This window comes from Hyaena hyaena, unplaced genomic scaffold (assembly GCF_003009895.1).
Source record: "Hyaena hyaena isolate Hyena2069 unplaced genomic scaffold, ASM300989v1 scaffold_376, whole genome shotgun sequence".
Lineage (NCBI taxonomy): Eukaryota > Metazoa > Chordata > Mammalia > Carnivora > Hyaenidae > Hyaena > Hyaena hyaena.
Genome location: NW_024081008.1, coordinates 491,242 through 511,837, shown reverse-complemented (window position 1 = coordinate 511,837; position 20,596 = coordinate 491,242). Strand labels below are relative to the sequence as shown.

General features: G+C 40.2%; 1 protein-coding gene and 1 long non-coding RNA gene across 4 annotated transcripts in view; one reads left to right on the top strand and one right to left on the bottom strand.

Annotated features, from left to right (window-relative positions):
* The window catches only part of KBTBD3 (kelch repeat and BTB domain containing 3), a 37,247-nt gene extending 17,604 nt beyond the window's left edge, over positions 1-19,643 (top strand). The window contains exons 1-5 of one of the 3 annotated variants that reach the window (XM_039250626.1): positions 4,813-5,012; positions 8,968-9,212; positions 13,899-15,450; positions 17,250-17,346; positions 17,748-19,643. In XM_039250626.1, the coding sequence (XP_039106557.1) occupies positions 8,992-9,212; positions 13,899-15,450; positions 17,250-17,346; positions 17,748-17,806 (1,929 nt within the window). In that variant the 5' untranslated portion in view covers positions 4,813-5,012; positions 8,968-8,991 and the 3' untranslated portion in view covers positions 17,807-19,643. Of the gene's footprint in view, positions 1-4,812; positions 5,522-8,967; positions 9,213-13,898; positions 17,347-17,747 lie in introns of those variants that run through there. The other 2 variants (XM_039250625.1, XM_039250627.1) reach the window with 2 other exon arrangements.
* On the bottom strand, positions 2,247-14,277 carry LOC120244236. Its single transcript, XR_005531510.1, has 4 exons — positions 14,216-14,277; positions 13,089-13,176; positions 2,579-2,654; positions 2,247-2,314 (listed from the first exon to the last, which is right to left on the bottom strand). It is a non-coding gene; the product is annotated as an uncharacterized LOC120244236 (long non-coding RNA).
* Positions 19,644-20,596: the final 953 nt, after the last annotated feature.

Below are 20,596 nucleotides of genomic sequence, written 5' to 3'. Positions count from 1 at the left end.
AGTTTTTCCCTCATGTTTGTCAAAACGTTTCTGTCTTGCTGTGTTGCTCCTGGTCCTGTGGCAAAGAGATGGCGTTCCTCTTGGAGCTCTTTATGCATGTGCCCAGTGGTGTTCGTGCTGTCCCCTTCTTCAGTATATGGGATATCTTGGGCAAAAATAAAACCCAAGGAACTCACCACTGTACTGTTCTTGGGTCCCATGCTCACTAGCTAGTCAGCCTGTTTCCACCTTTCAGAGTCCTCATATATTGATGATATGTATTTTTATATGTGTCCAGGGTTTTCAGTTGTCCTTAGCAGCAGAAAGAGTGCAGAGCATGCCTACTACACCTTACTCTCTTCTATAGGAGTAATATTTATAAGAATTAAGTTAAATACTGGGTGAAACCCAGGGATCAGTACCTGGCACAAAGTACTGACCCTATAAATGTTAGCTATTTTTATTATCCAATATATCTTTCTTATTCAAAATGACCTTAAAGTGCCATGGTAACTTTTTTGGCCAGTACATTTATGGTTGAGTCTTATGCACATGAAAAGGACTCCATGCTTTCATTTGATATTAATATCTACAGCCAGCAGAGTATTGAAAAGAGTATGAAGTTTGAATTAAGCAGGTTTCTACTGGTTTTACATCTTAATGCTCATTATTCAATCTTAAGCCTCAATTTCCCATTTTGAAAACAGTCATTATTAATACCAAAATTAAAGGATTATGGATGATGAATGAAATAACTATATAAATTATTTATTATAAATTCTAGTACCTTCAGGCTTCTTATATCACTAAATAACTATAAAAGGTAAGAGTCTCTAACCATTTACTTGCCTATCAATGTTTACCTGTTAACAGAAATGGAAGCTTCATCATAAAGTATTGTTCCTTGATGTACTGGTTTAAAGGCCCGGAAAGATTTGCTTTGTGATATGGATGTAAGATTGTTGTTCTCGTTTCCCTCAATTCCCCCCATGCTGCCACTCTCTCCTCAGTGTATTACATGCTCAGGTTTCTCCCTTCTCAAACAAAGTAAAACAAAATTTCCTAGAATCCACCACCTCCTAGCTCTTAGCTCAATGAACTTCTTTAAAAAATAATTTATACAAATTTCTGTCCAGTATTCCCTCTTAAAACTACTATAATCGGGTCTCTCCTCACCCCACCCCCGAATCATCAACAATGTCTTTTCAGTCCTTACCTTGCCTACCTTCCTCAGCTTTGGATGATGTAACTACTTCCGATGGGAAATTCTCCTCTACTTCCCCCCACCTCTCCTAATTTCCCTCCATTTCTGTCCCTGCTCTTTGTGAGTTTTCCCTTAGCTTTCCTCACCGGTGTCTTCCACAAATTGTACTTTCCACTGTATTTTCAGTTCATCAAGACCATCACCTGATAGGTAGCAGGTGCTACACGAATAATTCTCCAACTAAATGGTCTGTCCCTTATGGTTAGTTATCGTTGGAGTTCCATTCTCTGCCCTCTTCTCTACTAATTCTACTTATTTTCCTTGATTGATGTTTATCCATTTCAATGGCTTTAGGTATCTTGTGGATTGAGTTCCCCTATCCCTTTCATACACTTTCCAACACCCTTTCTCTTCAATAGCACTTACAATTATTGTAATTAAACAAAGTCTACATACAGAAAGGAATTCAAACCAAGTTAAGAAAATAGAAAATTTCAGCTTCTCACGGGGCGCCTGGGTGGCCTAGTTGGTTAAGCATCCGACTTTCGCTTAGGTCGTGATCTCGCGGTTCGTGGGTTTGAGCCCCGCGTCGGGCTCTGTGCTGACTGCCGGCTCAGAGCCTGGAGCCTATTTCAGAGTCTGTGACTCCCTCTCTCTCTGACCGTCCCCTGCTCACGCTGTCTCTCTCTGTCTTTCCTAGAGATAAATAAAACATTAAAAAAAAAAAAAATTTCAGTTTCTCTATGAAGCCATTCTATATGAAGTAACCATGCCAGCCTTTAACTTTTTAGCACTTTACCAAAATTAATACCTATGCGTAATGCTAATGTATTAGTTTGATACTTGAAAGTTTCTACTAAGTACTTTTACTTATATTACCAGTCTTAGGAATAAAAATTACTGTATACATATATCATTGGGTTCACTTTTTATCCATGAACTGTGATTCTCAATAATTGATTTAATCTAACACATAAGTTACAAGTTCTTTATGTATGTATAAATAATTAGGTATAAATTATATATACACAAATATGTTTATTAAAAAGTATTATAAACCATTGTTGCCTTAATTAAACATTGTACAGGAGATCCTAGCTACTTCTGTAGTAAAAGAAAAAGAAATAACGCCTGTAAAAAAATAGGAAAGAAAATTAGCAAGCCCCACTGCCTACAAAAGTTTTTTATGCAGAAAACAAAAAAAGTCGACAGATATTTGGATTAATATATTTGAGTTGCTGGGATTAAAATTAACATGCATTAATTAAAATAATCCTATTTCTTGTAATAGATACATCTCAGTGCCTTAACAATAACAATAATTTATTTCTTATTAAAAAAAAAACCATTGTTTGGATATTTTAAATTGTTATTACTCATACCAGTGAATGCTACCTTAGATGGTAAGCGCCATGAGAAAAAGAGCCACGTCTTGGTTACTCACTGCTGTATTCCTAGCAGAATGATGTTTCTGAAATACAGATCCAATGGTGTAATTCCTCTCCTATTTAAAGTCCTTCTAAATATTCCTCATTACCTCTAGAACGAAACCCAGGCCCGTTGCGTGGTAGCAAGACCGCGTGAGCCAGCCCCCGTGTACCACTCCAGCCTTATCTGCCCCTCTCTGACCCTCAATATCATGTTCCTCCCAATGGGCTATGAGAATTCTTTCATCCACATCTCTGCACTTACCATTTTTTCTCTTGGAAATGCCTTTCTCACCTTCTTTGGTAATCATCTTTCATTTTTTCTTTAACAGCTCAAGTACCACATTCATCAGAATGTCTTCCTTCATTCTCTCCCCTCTCTGCTTGGTCCTCCTACCGTCTGAGAGCAAGCCTGAGATTTGTCCTTCCTGCCTCCATGATGCTCTTCCCATCTCCATTTTGACCCTTATCACACTTGTTGCTTCCTTCTTTCCACCCGGCCCAGAGGCCTGCAAGAGCAGGGGCCCTGTGATTCATTTATCTTTATGTGCCCACATGGGTTTGAAGCCCAGAGGATATTCTGTAAAGCTTTACAGAACAGGGAAGACCTGAGTGCAGGCAATGTAGCAATTCAAGTGAGAAGAGTGAGAGAGTCATCCTGAAGAACGGCAGCACGGTGGAGAAAAGGTAGTGGCTTTAAAATAGATATGGTTGGGGAGGGAGGACTTCTGAGTGTCTGGCTTGGGAAGTATAGAGGCCATTCATCTCAGTGGAGATATACAACGAATGGAGCTGGGTGGGGGTGGAATCAGCATGATATTACTTAAACTCTGGTAGTTTCCAGTGGTAATCACGGCGACATTAAAGAATTGGAAAATAGAGGTATTTTTTAATGCCCATAAAATATATTTTAAAATTAACTGTATGTATTAGATACACACGCACATGTACAAAATCACATGCAGAATGAAAGTGTTGTGAAACGAGTATTCACTGTCTGCCCACGTCCTTCCCTCCGACTCTCCCTGACTAGACAGCTTGAAGCTCAGGGTAGGAATCTCTGCTTTACACAGTCCATTATTGGATCACAGAGCCTTGTCAACACCTACAATCCTAAACCTTGAGAGAACTTTTACAACCCAAGAAGAATCTAAGATTACAGGAGACAAATGTATCTTTCTATCTTCAGCATCTAACTTCCTCTGTCAGAGAGATTTAAATATGTATCTTTAAACGGATGAGAATTGAGAGCAGGTCCAGGCACGTCTAGGCGGCGCAGACTGTCTCCCCACCAATTCCGTGGTTCTCTGCGGCAGGCTGGGCAGAGACCCCACGTTGCTGTTACAGATCACTGACGCACCAGTCCATTGCCGGAAGCAAGAAACAGACCAGGAGATGCACCTTGGTCTCCCTGCATGCTGAGAAGGTGCACTGACCCTTTGCACAGCATTAAGTTATGTCTGTCTGTCTCATATAGACCATGTCTGCTTCTCTGCCCCATATACTTTTTTATGTAGTGGACACACTCCTTGGTCTTTCCCTGCAGCATCATGGAGGCAGTAAGAGGCTGGCTCAAGTCTCAAGCAGGGCGTATCTTCTGTCCACTGTTGGCACTCCAGAGAAACTCTTACAGTGACAGCTCTAGGGTTCGACTCTTCTCTTCAGTCTTAGCCGTTACCAGAGAGCTGCTTCTCTCGCCGTTCTCCCCACCGCATGAGGAATGTGAACCTCCTGATTAATGTCAGTTATGTGATTTCCTTGGCTTTTGTGTTAAAATTTTAGCAGAAAATAAGTACTAAGTTCCACTTATTTAGCATATACTAAATGCTAAAGAGGGGCGGTGCCTGGGTGGCTCAGTTGGTTGAGCATCCGACATCGGCTCAGGTCATGATCTCACGGTTCATGGGTTCGAGCCACACATCGGGCTCAGGTCATGATCTCACGGTTCATGGGTTCGAGCCCCACATCGGGCTCTGTGCTGACAGCTCAGGGCCTGGAGCCTGTTTCGGATTCTGTGTCTCCCTCTCTCTCTGACCCTCCCCTGCTCATGCTGTCTTTCTCTCTCTCTCAGAAATAAATAAAATATTAAAAAATTTTTTTTTATAAATGCTAAAGAATGTATTATCTTTACTCTTCCCAACAACACGACTGACAGGTATAGTTTATCCCTATTTTACAGAAGGAAAAAATGAGAATCAAAGACCAGATGTTCCTGGCCTCGGGTTAGGGACCAGCAGCACCAGAACCCATCTCTCTGATTCTGAAGCCTCTTTGTACTCCTGCCTACGTTATATCACAGCCCTGGGAAAACGGATGACTTTTAGTTACTAGAAAAGGAAGAAAAGTTTCCGTAATTTTAAAAACGGAGTTTTACAAGTGGCTTAAGAGGCATGCCTTGCAAGGTGAAGAATTACTCCTGGGGTGGCAGCCGTACATAATTATCTGTACACCCCATCTAACTTGGGTTATATATTCTTTTCCACCCAAGATCACATTTTATTAACACTGCTAAGTAAAGATTTGTAGTGTTCTGATGATTAATGTATTATATCAACTTAACTGGGCCACAGGGTGCCCAGACATTTGGTCAAACGTTATTGTGGGTGTTTCTGTTGAGAGAGCTTCCAGATGAAGTTAACACTTGGACAGACAGTCTGAGAGAAGCAGCTGTCCTTCCTAATCAGGGTGGGCCTCATCCAATCAGTGGAAGATCTGGATAGGACAAAACTCCTGAGTGAGATGAACCTTCCCTGCATGCTGAGTTGAGACCATCACTGCTGCCTTTGGACTCAAAGTGAAAAAGTCAGCTATTCCCAGCTCTCGAGGCTGCCAGCTTGCAGACAAGTGTACACCACCAGCTGTCCTGGGTCTCCAGAGAGCCAACTGCTGATCCTGGGACCTCCACAATTCTGTGAGCCAAGTCCTTATTTTTTACAGACACACACACATGACACACATGTACCAGTGGGTATGTGCGTGTGTCTGCCTACCAAAACCATTAGGCTTGTAACCTACTGATTCACTGGTCCTGTTTCTCTAGAGAATTCCGACCAATACAACTGTTTTCTGCCTGCCTTTTCTTTAGAACTGCCCCAAACCTCTAATTATCTCTCTCCCTTCCTGACCCCCATGCTTACTATGTCTTCCTACTTACAACTACTTTAGAACTCTGCTCACCAAATTATTGCAGGTAACTTATTTTTCCAAAAATACTGTCCATTCCAGCCTATTACTCCCCCCCACTGGTAGTGCACACGCCCTCTCACACACGTGTGCACACTGCTTCCTTCGTACACTACAGAAACCATCCAACTGAACTTCCATGATAAGGAAAATATTGTGTATTTCTGCTGTACATCAGAAGAGCCACATGTGTTAGTGGAGTCCTCCAGAGAAACCAGTTGGAGAGAGAGACAGATTTGCTATAAGAAGTTGGCACCCATGATCATGGAGTCTGAGGTCTGCAGCCTGCAAGCTGGAGGCCCAGGAGAGCTGACAGCACTGGTACCATCCTGTCTCTGTCCAAAGCACAGAAGCCTGGAACTCCAACTCCAAGACAGGCAGGCAGACAGACAGACAGACAGACAGATAATTCTTTCTTACTTGGCCTTTTATTCTATTCTGGGATGGATGGGGTGAGTCCCATTCACAGTAGGGAGAACAGCCTGCATTACTTACTCTCCAATGCAAATGTTAATCTCATCCAGAAACACCCCCTTGGACATCCAGAAACAATGCTTAGCCACATATCTGGACCTTCCATGGCCCAGTTGTGTTGACACATAAAAGTAACCATCACTACATATGGCTACTGATTAAAATATGGCTAGAGCAACTACACTTTTAATTTAATTTTAGGTAATTTACATTTAAATAGTGATACATGGCTCATGGTTACTATACTGGACAACATAGCAGTAGATGGGCCACGTCCTAGAGCTTTAATGGATGCTACAGGACCGTTGGGTATGGAGCTTCCTCCTGGGCCTGAAACACTCCCTCTGGGAGAACCCAGCCTCCATGTAAGAAACCCAGCCACCCCAACACTGCTGTGCTATGAGGAAGAATAGGCTGGCCACATGGAGAGAGTGCATGCAGACAGACACCCATCTGTTCTAGCGATCCCATTGGAAGCATCCAGAATGTGAAGGAAGGAAGCATGCTGGACTTGTACCTAGTCAGGCCTTCAGATGACCTTGGCCAGAGCTGCCATCTGAGTCTTAAGTATGTGAAGGTCCCCATGCAAGAAGCTCCAGCAAAACCCACAGAACCATGAGATGCAACTAAGTGCTATCTTAAGCCACTAAGTTTAAGGTGATTTGGAAAGCAATAGATAATTGGAATAAAAGCATATTAAGGAAATCAATGTTCCCTATTTCTCTGGCTCCCTGGTTCCTAGTCTTCTTTGCCTTTCCGAAGACTCTCTCAGGGATCATTTCTAGTGTGCTACTAGACAAGTTTCTCTGAATGGGTAGGGTACCTGTTTCCTGCCTCCTTGCTTTTTGGTGGGTAAACTTGTTTGCATAGAAGTGAATCTGCAGTTTGGGAAAGTCATAGTTATCTGGCTTTCAACCATCTTGGATTTCTGATCTCATGTTTAAAAGGCCTTTTTTGGTGAAGTTATAGTGTTTTCTGTCCTTCCAAATAGGCCAACTTGGTTTTAAAAAGAGAGAGAGAGAGAGAGAGAAAAGACTCAAATAATAAAATCACACATGAGAAAGGAGAAATAACAACCAAGACCATGGAAATATAATCATAAGAGAATATTCTAAAAAATAAGCCAACAAATTAGACAATGTAGAAGAAATGGGTAAATATCTAGAAACATGACTACCAAAACTGAAACAGGAGGAAATAGAAAATTTGAAAGACCAATACCCAGCAAAGAAATGGAGTCCGTAATCAAAAATTTCTCAAAAAACAAAAGTCCAGGACCAGGGGGCTTTACAGGTGAATTCTAACAAACATTTAAAGAGGAGCTCATATTCTTCTTAAACTTTTCCAAAAAAATACAATGGAAGGAAAACTTCCAAATTCATTTTATTAGGCAACCGTTACCCTGATACCAAAATCATTTAGATTCCACTAAAAAAGAGAACTACATGTCAATATCCCTGATGAACATGGATGTGAAAATTCTCAGTAAAATACTAGCAAATTGAATCCAATAGTACATTAAAAGAATCATTCACCACAATCAAGTGGGATTTATTCCTGGGTTGCTAGGTTGCTTCAAGACTTGCAAATCGATCAATGTGATACACCATGTTAATAAAAGAAAGCATTAGAACCATAGGATCATTTTAATAGAAGTGTGCTGATGAAGTTCAACATCCATTCTTGATAAAACCCCTCAACAAAATAGGGTTAGAGAGAACATACGTCAACATAATAAAACCCATCTATGAAAAGCTCACAGCTAACATCATCCTCAGTGGGGAAGAACTGAGAGCTTTTCCTCTAAGGTCAGGAACACGATGGGGTTGTTCCCTCTCACCACCTAGATTCAAAACAGGGCTGAAAGTCCTAGCCTTAGCAATCAGACAACAAAAAGAAAACATATGCAAATAGGCCAACTTGGAACAATGCCTGCCTTTTTCTTCCTTTCAAAAGGCCATAACTAGTTAACACAGTCCAACACTGATCTTTTTCAATAATTCCTATCTTGAAAGTTGAACCCCAGAAGGCATATACCTATGCTTTGAGATCAATTTTTAATATCGATTTTGCTACAAGAAAAAAATGGATGGGAGGGGAGAAGTATGTGTTGGGTGTATACCCATGTGATGGCTGCTATAAAATAATAACTCTTACGTGTAACAAGACTAGTCCTGTGGGGAAATCCTATATGAGCTACATATACAAGTTATCAATAGTGCTATTTTTTTTTTAGAAATTTTGTTTTTTAATTTTTTTTAATGTTTTTTATTTCTGAGAGAGAGAGAGACAGCATGAGCAGGGGAGGGTCAGAGAGAGAGGGAGACAAAATCTGAAGCAGGCTCCAGGCTCTGAGCTGTCAGCACAGAGCCTGATGAGGGGCTCGAACCCACGAACCAGGAGATCATGACCTGAGCCGAAGTTGGATGCTTAACCAACTGAGCCACCCAGGTGCCCCTAAATGGTACTATTTGACACAGTAATTAATACAGATTTGAACTTTATCCCTCAACTTAATATACTCTTTATTTTCTAGTGAGCTCAATATTTATAAAAATTCAAAAGAAATTTATTGGTAAATGTCATGAAAAATGTTTAGAACAAGGTTTATTATGACTGTTCTTACCATTTTTGTGTAATTGACATTAAACAAATTTTGGGTCTGGAATTTCATCAGGACTCTCCTGTCTTTCATTCCAGTTCTAAGAACAAATTGAATTGACTATGGATAATTCATATTATCTCAACCAACGAAAATCATGTAATGGACTTCCCTCTGAGAAGAAAAACAACTTCCTTGTGTCTGAAGATCATGGACAGAAAATCTTAAGTGTTCTACAGAATTTTAGAGAACAAAATGTCTTTTTTGATTTCAAAATAATCATGAAAGATGAAACAATCCCATGTCATCGTTGTGTCTTAGCAGCATGCAGTGACTTCTTCAGGTACTTGATCTTGTCTGTCTATGCCTCTGATTTTGTGTTACTACATTTATTTTTTGTAACTGCTGAATTTCTCCCCTATAGGAGCATGCAGTGGTAATTTTCAACTCTTAAAAAAAAAAAAAAAAAAAGGTGAGGCACCTGGCTGGCTCAGTCAGTTGGGCTTCCAACTTTGATTCAGATCATGATCTCACAGTTCGTGGGTTTGAGCCCCGCGTCGGGCTCAGATTCTGTGTCTCCCTCTCTGTCTGCCCCTTCCCCACTCACGCTCTGCCTCTGTCTCTCAAAAATGAATGAATGTTAAAAAAATTTGTTTTAAATTTAAAAAAAAGCTAATTAGAACCTAGATTAATGATTTTTGAATATAAAAATTTAAGACTACCTTTTTTAAAAACTCAGATCTTCCCAGATCAGCATTTCCCAACATTGTATGGAACACTGGTTCTTTGAAATGTTCTGGGGAAAAAAAGAACAAACTTGTTTTGATCCAGCGTTCATTTTATTTGGGGGAATTCTTGCACTGTGTCATTTAGAAAAGAGGAAAGGACAGCTGGATAAAATGTGGAAATATAGTTCAAAGAAAATGAAGACGCTGAGAGGAAAATGGATTTCAGTCAGATATTGTACCCAAGGAATATACCAGGGAGAGGTTTCCCCTCTGTTTGATAAAGAGGAAAAGTATCTCCAGAAGCATTTTTGGAGAATACCAAACTTGTTCTGATTCTAGGCAACCTTCTGAATAGAATTTGGTTCTGATTAGAATGTCCAAGTCATGAGCCTTTTTAAGAACCCACTGTGGTGGCCGTGGTTTCAGATTCCGCAAGGTACAGGGTCGGATGCATGACCTCGGTACCTGGTAACTGTTTCAGGGTCATATCATCCTGCAAGGCCTGTGGCTCAGACACACAGGCCTCTCTGGGTGACATCCTGGCCTCCAGCCCTCCAGTCACACTGCAATAAACTTCATCCTAACTGTGCTATTTGCATTATATTCATTGTTGGAAGCAATTTGTATTCAAAATAAGCAGGACTTAAATCTCTAGTAAATAAAATTGGTAAAAGCATAGTAAGATTTAATATGTAAATACACTAATACTGGTTTTAATCCTTTAACTCCTGTTTTACTGCCAGCATCTGATTAGACATCACTGCTCTTGCTCTGCAGCGAAGCCTCTAAAAGGGTACTGATAACCGCCGCCCCTGGGGGGTCTCCTGCTGCAGGTGGGAGCAGTGACTCAGGGCCGCACCTGGCTCCCTGGGACAAGGAGGCTACGCCTGTGGCCTAGCTAGAGTCGGCTTCTGACCCTGTAACCTACACTGCTGTCCCAGGCCCATGGGGCCTCGCTGCCCCCTCGCTGCCCCCACGCTCTGCCACGCCCTGGTGCCACCAGTTTGTTCCCAGCTCTCTTCTCCTCCACATCTTCTTCCTGGTTAGCTGCATTCCTTTCCCTCACCCTCCTGACCCCTCCTCACGAGAGGAAGTGATGACCCCACGGTTAGGCACACACGCCCTCAATCTGACCCCGGCCCTACCACTCACCACACATGACTTTAGGCTAGTGACTTAATCTCTTCAGGCCTCAGATTCCCGACTTGTAAAAACCAAGATAATAAAAACAATCCAATTCACAGTCATTGTGAGACTTAAATGAAATAATGTGTATGTAATGACTGGGACAGTGCCCACTATATTCAACCTACTACTATTATTATTATTACTATTATTATTTCCAAACCTAGCAAAAAATGGACAAAATCTGGTAAACAAACCAGTTGATTTCCTTACAGTGTTTTCATGTTAACAAAATAAGTTCATGTAAGCATTTGAATTGGAAGTCCTCTACTCATCATGGAGAAATTATGTATTCATTAAATGTTTCTGCACCTAATTTTTGGCCATAATATTCTCAGCTGCTCCTAGCTTTTATGGATCTACTTTAAATTTTAAAAAACTGCTGTTAAAACAGGACAATATATTTTTAAAAATTTCTCCCTGTTTTGAAGTAACACAAATGGCAGTTCTATAATGACCTAGATTATACATATATATATTATAGACAGCATATTTATTTATTATATATAGTATTTTATTAAAGGAATACACCGTTCATCTAAAACTATTTACAAATTTAGACTGAAATTATATAATTTATAATCTTTATATGATAAGGCCACTAATTCATAATGTGTGATACGATCAAACTTACTGGAGTATTAGGAGGAAAAATATGAAATAGTAGGAAAGTACATAATGCATGACAAATGTACTTTATAATGATTTTGGAAAATGAAAGTTTTTGAATAAGATGTAAAGTCATGGAGAGAAGACTGAAAAGGAATCACACGTACTGTTCAACCACTTTATGGTTATGGTAAATTTGAGATCGATATTAACTGGAGACTTTAAAGATAAACAGATTGAAGTATGGAAATATCGTACATATGTCTTCTCAAAGAAAATGTGGAAGCTGGTGATAAATTAAAAATACACAGGATCTGATAGGAAATATTTTCTTAAAATGATAATAATAGCTAATACTTTGCACTGATTAACTCATGTATTCCTCAACTCAGCAAAATAGATACAAGTGTTCCCATTTTCAGACAAAGAACTGCAGCACAATGAAGAAACCCCCTGCCTCACCCTCCCCCGCAACACCAAGGTCACACAGCCAATAAAGTGGCATAGGCCAGATAGTCACCCAGGCAGCCAGATTCTAGAAGCCAGGCCTTCACTATTACCCTAACCTGACTATCCGTGTCCTCATAAGCCAATGTAATTATCATCACAGTTTAACACTTCTGAAATGATCTACGTTACACACTGCATGTAGAACATGTATGTAAGTTTTGTAACCATATTTATTTGAGTATTAGGGAGGGTGTTTTGTCATTCTTCCTTTTCTTAAGGGGTGTTCTATATTTGGAAGGCTCCTCAGACTTTTCAGTTAATACTAGCGCTTCTTAAATAGCTTTCATTACCATCTAGAGTGGACTCTAAGAATTTAGTTAGTTTAGAGGTGCCTGGGTGGCTCTGTCAAGTTAAGTGTCTGGCTCTTGGTTTTGGCTCAGGTCATGATCACATAGCTTGTGAGTTCAAGCCCTGCATCGGGCTTTGTGCTGACAGTGCAGAGACTGCTTGGGATTCTGTCTCTCTTTCTCTGCCCCTTCCCTGTTGTGCTCTCTTTCTCCTTCTCAAAATAAATAAACATTTAAAAAAAACAAAAACAAACAAAAAAAACCTAAATTGCCTTCCCCCCAGAGTACTTCAGCACCGAGGGGCGCTGCTCATCGGTGCTGCTCACGAAGGAATCCTGGAAAATTCAGTGCAGTCACAAACCAGTATTGTACCAGAACCAAAACCAGTCAGTCTCCAGTGCTACTGAATGCCTAACTACTGGAAGTCCTTGCTTCTTTGTCATAGCTCTTTCTCTTTAACCTCAGCCTCCACTGGCTGTGCTACCGACAACCGTCATAGCGAGTCCATGTAAAAATGAATGGTTCTGGATAGGATGTTAATACAGGGATGGGCGGCCAGCTTAGTCTTACCAAAACCAACCGTAAAATACATACATCATGGTCTCCTGCCCAAACATTTCCGAATAATTTATATTTTTGCTTAAACTGAGTGCCAAAAGTTCCTACTTCCTTAGAATCTATCACCCCTGCCAGGTGGGTATAAATTACAACAGAGAGAAGAACTCTCTGGCTGGTCTGATTATTCAAATCTGGGGACCCCCCTCCATCTCTCGATGGGTGTTTCGTCACAAACTTAGTTTGAGCCTTTTAGTTTGGCATTTAGCTTTATGAAAGCACATTCCCTTTTTTTCCTAAAGTGCTGTATGAAACGTGTCTCTTTAGACATGTATTTAAATTTACCTTGTTTGGTGGATTTTCCACACAGATTCATTAGAGGCATCTGATATATCAATGTATCCCATCTTCCACATGTTTCACTGCTGCCAAACTGAAAATTAATTTGAAAGATACTTTTAAATCCTAAACCCAGAAGCATTATCTATTTTAAATGCCTGTACTTATCACCTGCAGAGCTGATACTAATTAACTCGTAAAAAAAGAAATTCAGCCATCAGACAGGCCTTACCGTAATTTTACGAATGGTATTTAAGAGCATGAAGTTAGTTTCCAAAATGTCAATCTTTTTATGGCCTTCTTTGGAGTAGATGCCGTACCGCAGCTATAATGTACACATTCCGCAGTATGGGAGTGACGGGGTCTGTGTGTTTTCAAGGTAAATGATATGGTATGTGACTGTTTTAGATATTAACATAATTTATTAAGATGCTTTAAAAATATATTTCATAAATATAAACCTGATATTTGTGAAACATATTCTAAATCAACCTGAGGGTAAAGGAGGTAAAGGACAGGTCTTTAAGGTGGCACTGAGGGGTGGCTTAGTCGGTTAAGTGTCCGACTTCGGCTCAGGTCATGATCTCGTGGTTTGTGGGTTCGAGCCCTGCGTCAGCACAGAGCCTGGAGCCTGTTTCAGATTCTGTGTCTTCCTCTCTCTCTGACCTTCCCCTGCTCACGCTGTCTCTGTCTCTCTCTCTCTCAGGGAAACAAAAAAAAAAGCTAAAAAAAATAAGAAAAAAAAAGAAGAAAGAAAAATACCACGGAATCAAATACTCCTGTTTCCTTGTTTTCCTGTGTTCTTTTTCCCTGCAGGGCCATGTTTGAAGTGAACATGAAAGAGCGAGACGGTGGGAGCGTCACCATCACTAATCTGTCCTCGAAAGCAGTAAGAGCATTTCTGGATTACGCCTACACGGGGAAAACCAAGATAACGGATGACAATGTGGAAATGTTCTTCCAGTTGTCATCGTTTCTTCAAGTTTCCTTCCTATCCAAAGCTTGCAGTGACTTCTTAATAAAAAGCATTAACCTTGTCAACTGTCTGCGGTTACTGTCTCTCTCAGACAGCTACGGCTCTCCCCGCCTGTTTGAGCACGCGCTGTCCTTCGTGCAGCACCACTTCTCCTTACTGTTTAAGTCCACTGATTTCCTCGACATGAACTTTGGAGTATTGCAGAAATGTCTGGAATCCGACGAACTCAATGTCCCCGAAGAAGAGACTGTACTGAAGGTTGTCCTTAGCTGGACCAAACATAACCTAGAATCAAGGCAAAAGCATCTGCCTTATTTGATTAAAAAGGTAAGATTACATCAGTTATCTGAGGAGACCCTTCAAAACTGTCTGCTCAACGAAGAGTGTTTACTCAAAAGTACAAACTGTTTTGATGTAATCATGGATGCTGTTAAGTGTGTGCAAGGTTCTGGTGGACTCTTCCCTGATGCTCGACCATCCACAACCGAAAAATACATATTTGTTCACAAAACTGAGGAAAACGGCGGAGACCAGTATACCTTTTGCTACAATATAAACAGTGACTCGTGGAAAGTGCTGCCCCAGTCACACCTGATTGACTTGCCAGGGTCTAGTCTGTCTAGTTACGGGGAGAAGATATTCCTGACAGGCGGGTGCAAAGGGCCATGCTGCAGAACGGTTCGGCTTCATATCGCAGAGTCCTATCATGATGCGACCGACCAAACCTGGTGCTACTGTCCGGTGAAAAATGATTTCTTTCTGGTATCGGCTATGAAGACACCAAGAACCATGCATACATCAGTTCTGGCTCTCAACAGATTATTTGTCATAGGTGGAAAGACGAAAGGGTCTCAGGACATTAGAAGTCTCTTAGATGTGGAGTCTTACGACCCTCTTTCTAAAGAATGGATGTCTGTCAGCCCGTTACCCAGGGGCATATACTATCCTGAAGCGAGCACATGCCAAAATGTCATTTATGTTCTTGGGTCAGAGGTAGAGATTACAGATGCCTTTAACCCATCACTTGATTGCTTTTTCAAATACAATGTGACCACTGATCAGTGGTCTGAACTAGTAGCAGAGTTTGGGCAGTTTTTTCATGCAACACTAATTAAAGCTGTCCCAGTAAACTGCACACTGTACATATGTGACCTTTCCACCTATAAGGTTTACAGTTTTTGTCCAGATACTTGTGTTTGGAAAGGTGAAGGCTCTTTTGAATGTGCAGGTTTTAATGCAGGCGCAGTTGGAATTGAAGACAAAATTTATATCTTAGGTGGTGATTACGCACCAGATGAAATCACAGATGAAGTGCAAGTCTACCACAGCAGCAGATCTGAGTGGGAGGAAGTCTCGCCCATGCCAAGAGCCTTAACGGAATTTTACTGCCAGGTGATTCAGTTTAATAAATACAGAGACCCATGGTTTTCTAATCATTTCTGAAAGGAGTATGTGCTTAGAAATTCTAAAACTAGCCCAGTTCTAGAAGCCTCCCATGTATCTGTTAACCTTAAATAGCTGGTAAAAAGGTCTTTACCTCTTAGTAGAATAAAATGTACCTTCTCTTAGAGAATTACTATGAATGTACAGCATATATGACTTAGCAGTTGCTGGAAACTTAAAATACAAAATACATTTACCAAAAACTATATCAAATATAATTTAATCCTGGAGAATCCAGAATATTTAGTATGTTCATATGTAAATAAGACTCACAGGTATGGATGTCTTGATTTTTAGAGTAATTTATCCGTGAAAGAATAGTAAGAACAAATCAATGTTCACAGACTTGTACTACTTAGGGCAGATCTCTGTAGGTAGTGAGAGTGAATTATTTGCACAGTATTTTATATGAAGTGAAAATTAAATTAGAAAGAGGTGAGAAGCCTACCTTGTTATTACAGGCCTAAGAGTGGCTGAATTCCTATCCTTTCTGATCACTGCTTAGCTTCTTTAAGCCTTTCTTCCTTTTTTCATTATCATTTTTTTGGTCAGAATTTTTCCTAAAATGCATTGTATTTCCTAGCCTTCTAAACTGTGTCCTAAACATGGCCTTTTTTATGATTCAGCTCTTCATTAGGAGCATAACGTACCATGTTATAATGCCATAATGCCATAATGCCACGGGCAATTACCGGAATGCTTTTAAAATTGCTGGTTCTGGCAGTGCTAGCTGCTTCTGATTTCTGAAGTAGCATATCTTATTTTCGGGCTCAAGCTCAGTAAATGAACATTCTTGATTTAATTATCAGTTCTAAGTTACACCCGCTCTGAGTCTATCTGTGCATGTAACCCACTGAGTGATGTTTTTGGATTCTGGGATGGTAGCCCTAACGTACTTTTCCTGTATCCTTGCCATATTCCAGCATAATTGAGGTAAGTGTATCATTACGTTGCATTTCTTAAATTGTTAAATGTCCAAATTTGAGTTGTAGGAAGAAATTTCCGTTCAAATTAGAACTGTATCAATTCCCCTTGATGATATATCCCAACTATAAAGCATCGTGTTGGTTCACTATTTTCATAAATTATTCATAGTGAATTATTTTCTAAATTTAAAAAAATGACTAGGCTTTGATATTGATCGTATTCACAACCTGTATCTGTTGAGATGTTTAATCACCTGTAACCCAAGCAAAGAAAGAGTATCAATTATCCTTGCTGTCAGGTGCGAGAAGTTTGTGTTGCAAGAGAATACGTTTCTTTCCTACATTTAAAAGATACACCCATATTAGGTTTTAAAAGTGGAGATATGCCTGAATGAAGGTCCTTTAATTATACCATATACATTTATTGTATAAGCTTCACATCTATTTTTCCAAAATAGAACAGGATATTAGACTACATTACCATACAATTCCAGAATCAGAGACTATCCCTAATCAGATTACAGTTGCCTAAGAAGTATTCTCTCAGGTTGGTGGTCTTCCTTCCTAAGTTGGCTCTGCCCTGTATGTATGCATGTGTGTGTGTGTGTGTGTAAGAAAAAAAAGAGAAAATTCAATGACTGGTTTTGTTGTGTCTATTTGTGGCACTGGAAACAAATGATTTAAGCAAGACCATACCACAGTGGATGACCTATAGGTGGGTTGACTGAACTATTGATTTTAAGCATATATAAATAATTAAAGTGGGTTTAAAATAAATAATTGTTTTAATTACTGACTCTAGGAAATGTTCATCCTTTCCAGAAAGGAGAAACTAAAGGGAAACAATCCCTTCCTCATCTTGTTTCATTATTGGGTCATCCTGACGTCCGCGCATCTTCTCATTGGCCATTGATTTATGGTAATGTTCCCAGACATATCCTTGTTATCAGGCCTAGGTAGCTCCCCCTGCATTTGATTTAATATACTTCCTAACACACAAGGCTTTCTGCCTTTTGTCTACAATTGCTGCAGTTTATTTGTTAGTCATTTTATTCTCATTGCCATCCCTTTATATCTGCAACTGAGTGCTCTTTGTCAGCGTCTCACTGCAGGAGAAAGTACCCTGTCTAGTCGTACAATCCCAGACTCTTCCTTTATTTACTGTTCTTTACCCTTGGTGCTACTGCGCTCTGTGCTAGGCTTGGCTCCACTAAAAACCGATCTTGTTCACTCGAACTCTGCATCTTCTGTAGAGAGAGCGCTTTCATTTGATCTCTCTGCCGCACTGAAAAATGGTTATCTGTGTTCCAAATCCTCAAGGAACCCAACCACAGGCCCGGCACACACGGTCAGTGGCCGAACTGGTTACACCTTCCTGACCCCGCCAATCCCTGGTTTCACTGTCCAAGAACCATGTCTGTCATTCTGGCCTCACCCTCTGTTCCGGATCTCTAACAGGCAAGTCTCAGTGATCTCTCAAGTTCATTCTCAGTACCCCCAGAAAGAGCTTTTTTTTTTTTCCTGTCTGTAAGCCTTGGTGAGAGGAAATAACATCCCTATATCTATGGCCTCTTCCTGAGTCTTTTTTTTTTTTCTTTAAAGTCCTCTTTCCATTCATTATCAACCTTCAGCCAATGTTGCATTGTAAGAGACAAAATAATTGTGCTTATTATCCAAATTGCTTTCATTTTTGTAGAAAAATTCTGTTAAACATTTCTAAATCCTTTATCATTTGTTTTGCTCCACTACACTTGGATTATGCAAAAAAATCTAATATTGTAACATCTTCTACAATTGAAAGTAAGTATATAGCATTATTATATATAAAAACGATTAAATTCAACTTTTATATGAGATCAATTCAAAGTCAATGGACACTCAAATTAAACTTGATTTAAAACATGGACCACCTTTTGTTCACCTGTTGCCTGTGAGACTGAACAGTATGAAGAATTTTGCATAATCAAAATTAACTATATTCCTATAACAGCTCTGGTTCTGTGTGGGAAAGAGGACTGTATTACAGCCATAATCACTACATGCTTTGAAAGCTCCAAAGTTATTTGAGAGTGACCACATCCTGCAACACGACTCTGTTTTTCCCAGCTACCAAGAGCAACTGAGGATGTGTGCAGTGTACCTGACTCAAGCTGGATGGTTTAAAAATCAGTCAAGTAGAGAGAGAAGCATCTGTTTACTTTGTGAGATTTGGAAGCAATAAACGCAATGATTAAATATATTGTTGAATATGTAGTGTTACTTTTAGGTCCTCATTTTCAGTTTGATTGGGATCCAGTGTTTGGAAACTCTTTTATATTTACAATTGAAACGAAGACTGTCTTCCAATGGGCAGCTCTGGAGGGCACTGAAAAAATAAGGGCTCGAATTTATAAGGAAGCAGATTTCCAGCCAATGTGAGAAACAACTTTACTCCACAGAGCCATATGTAGAGTAAGACTAGTGGATGTGGCCTGTGCACATGGTCGGCCCAATAAACTCCCACACAGTAGTGCACAACCAAAGATTTCTATACTCTATTTACACATTTTGATCTCAGTAGTTTCCTGACCTAGGACCAATGGCTTCCTCCTCCAGTTTATTTAGTTTTGGGGCATTCTGCGTAACTTGATTTCAGTGGTTCTGCATACTCAACGTTTCTACAGGACTTGAGTCTTGAAACTCCATCATTTCAAGAGCATTCTTACTGGAGGGAATTTTCTCTTTGTTCTGTTGTTCTAATTACTCAGGAAAAAGTCTGCAAACGGTGCTGACACTTACAGTGCACTGGGAATAGGGATTTTTCCTTCCATCTACCACAGGTGCACATTTGTTTCACAGAGAATAGAAACTGAAAGACCAGCACCTAAAATATTCTCCTGAATTCATGCTTTACTTTGCTGCAAATGTTGCCATATAGTTAAATGTAGTGAGTCTAAAGATTATGTGATTTAAAAAAATCTTTATATCTTAAAAATCTAGGTGTGTTTGTAAGTCAGTTCTCTTTGATGGCACTATGACACTTGGTCACATTTACTGTCTGAATAGGGAATATGCTCAGGATGAGACTTACAGACTTGGCAAAAGATAACTCTTCTGACTCCTAGACTCCTATTCAAACTTGAGAGTAACCTTGGAATCTGATAACAGCTTCTGGCCTGGGAGAGAAGTCCCTCTAAATTCTAAAGCACCCTGATGATTTTTTTTTTTTTTTTTCAATTTCTAGTTCATGTCTTTCAGGAGGAAAAAGCTCAATGCCTTCATGTTTGAAAAGTTCTGTTAGAAAGTTCCTCTTTGATATTCAAAGTGCTGTTGCCTCCCGGTACTAACTTCCAGCCCTGGGTCCTAGAGAGCTGTCTCCACAAGTACTTCAAATAGCAGTGGGTCTCCCCTTCTCTAAAATCGAGGCCTCATTTTCCTTCTGGTTCAAATGCTTATTAACACCTTAAAACCTGCTACATTAGCCAGGGTTACAAGTCTTCTCTTTGTACAGTTGCCTCAGAAAATCTCGTCTAGCTCTCTAGCCTTCTTGGTGGGCTGAGTCTGACCCGCACTGCCGGTCTCTTAATACTGCTGGCATTGTTTACTTCCTTATGCAGCTCTCCAGTTCTTACGCAGCTGTATATGAGCTAGAGACTTGCTGGGTCTCTTTTCTTGTACCCCCACCCCACCCCATCAACGTAATCACAAACAAATTTTCTGGGAGAGGAATTCTAAAGCCAAATTTTAATAGGTCTTTCAGTCATTTCTCATTAGACAGGATCTTCAGACTCTTAAAAACATTTCTAATAAAGATCTTAAAGAGTATAGAAAAATTAGAAAACAGAGCAGTCACATTCTTTTTTCTTTTCTTTTTTTAAAAATGTTTTATTTATTTCTAGAGTGAGAGAGAGACAGCGTGAGCAGGGGAGGGTCAGAGAGAGAGGGAGTCACAGACTCTGAAATAGACTCCAGGCTCTGAGCTGTCAGTCAGCACAGAGCCCGACGCGGGGCTCGAACCCACGAACCGCGAGATCGTGACCGAAGCGAAAGTCAGACGCTTAACCGACTAAGCCACCCAGGCGCCCCCAGAGCAGTCACGTTCTTGGTGGTTACTGGGAGGACCTTGCTCACAAATGAATAAGGACTAGCCTTAAGTTAGTAATAGCCGAAGTCTGGAGCTTCACCTACGC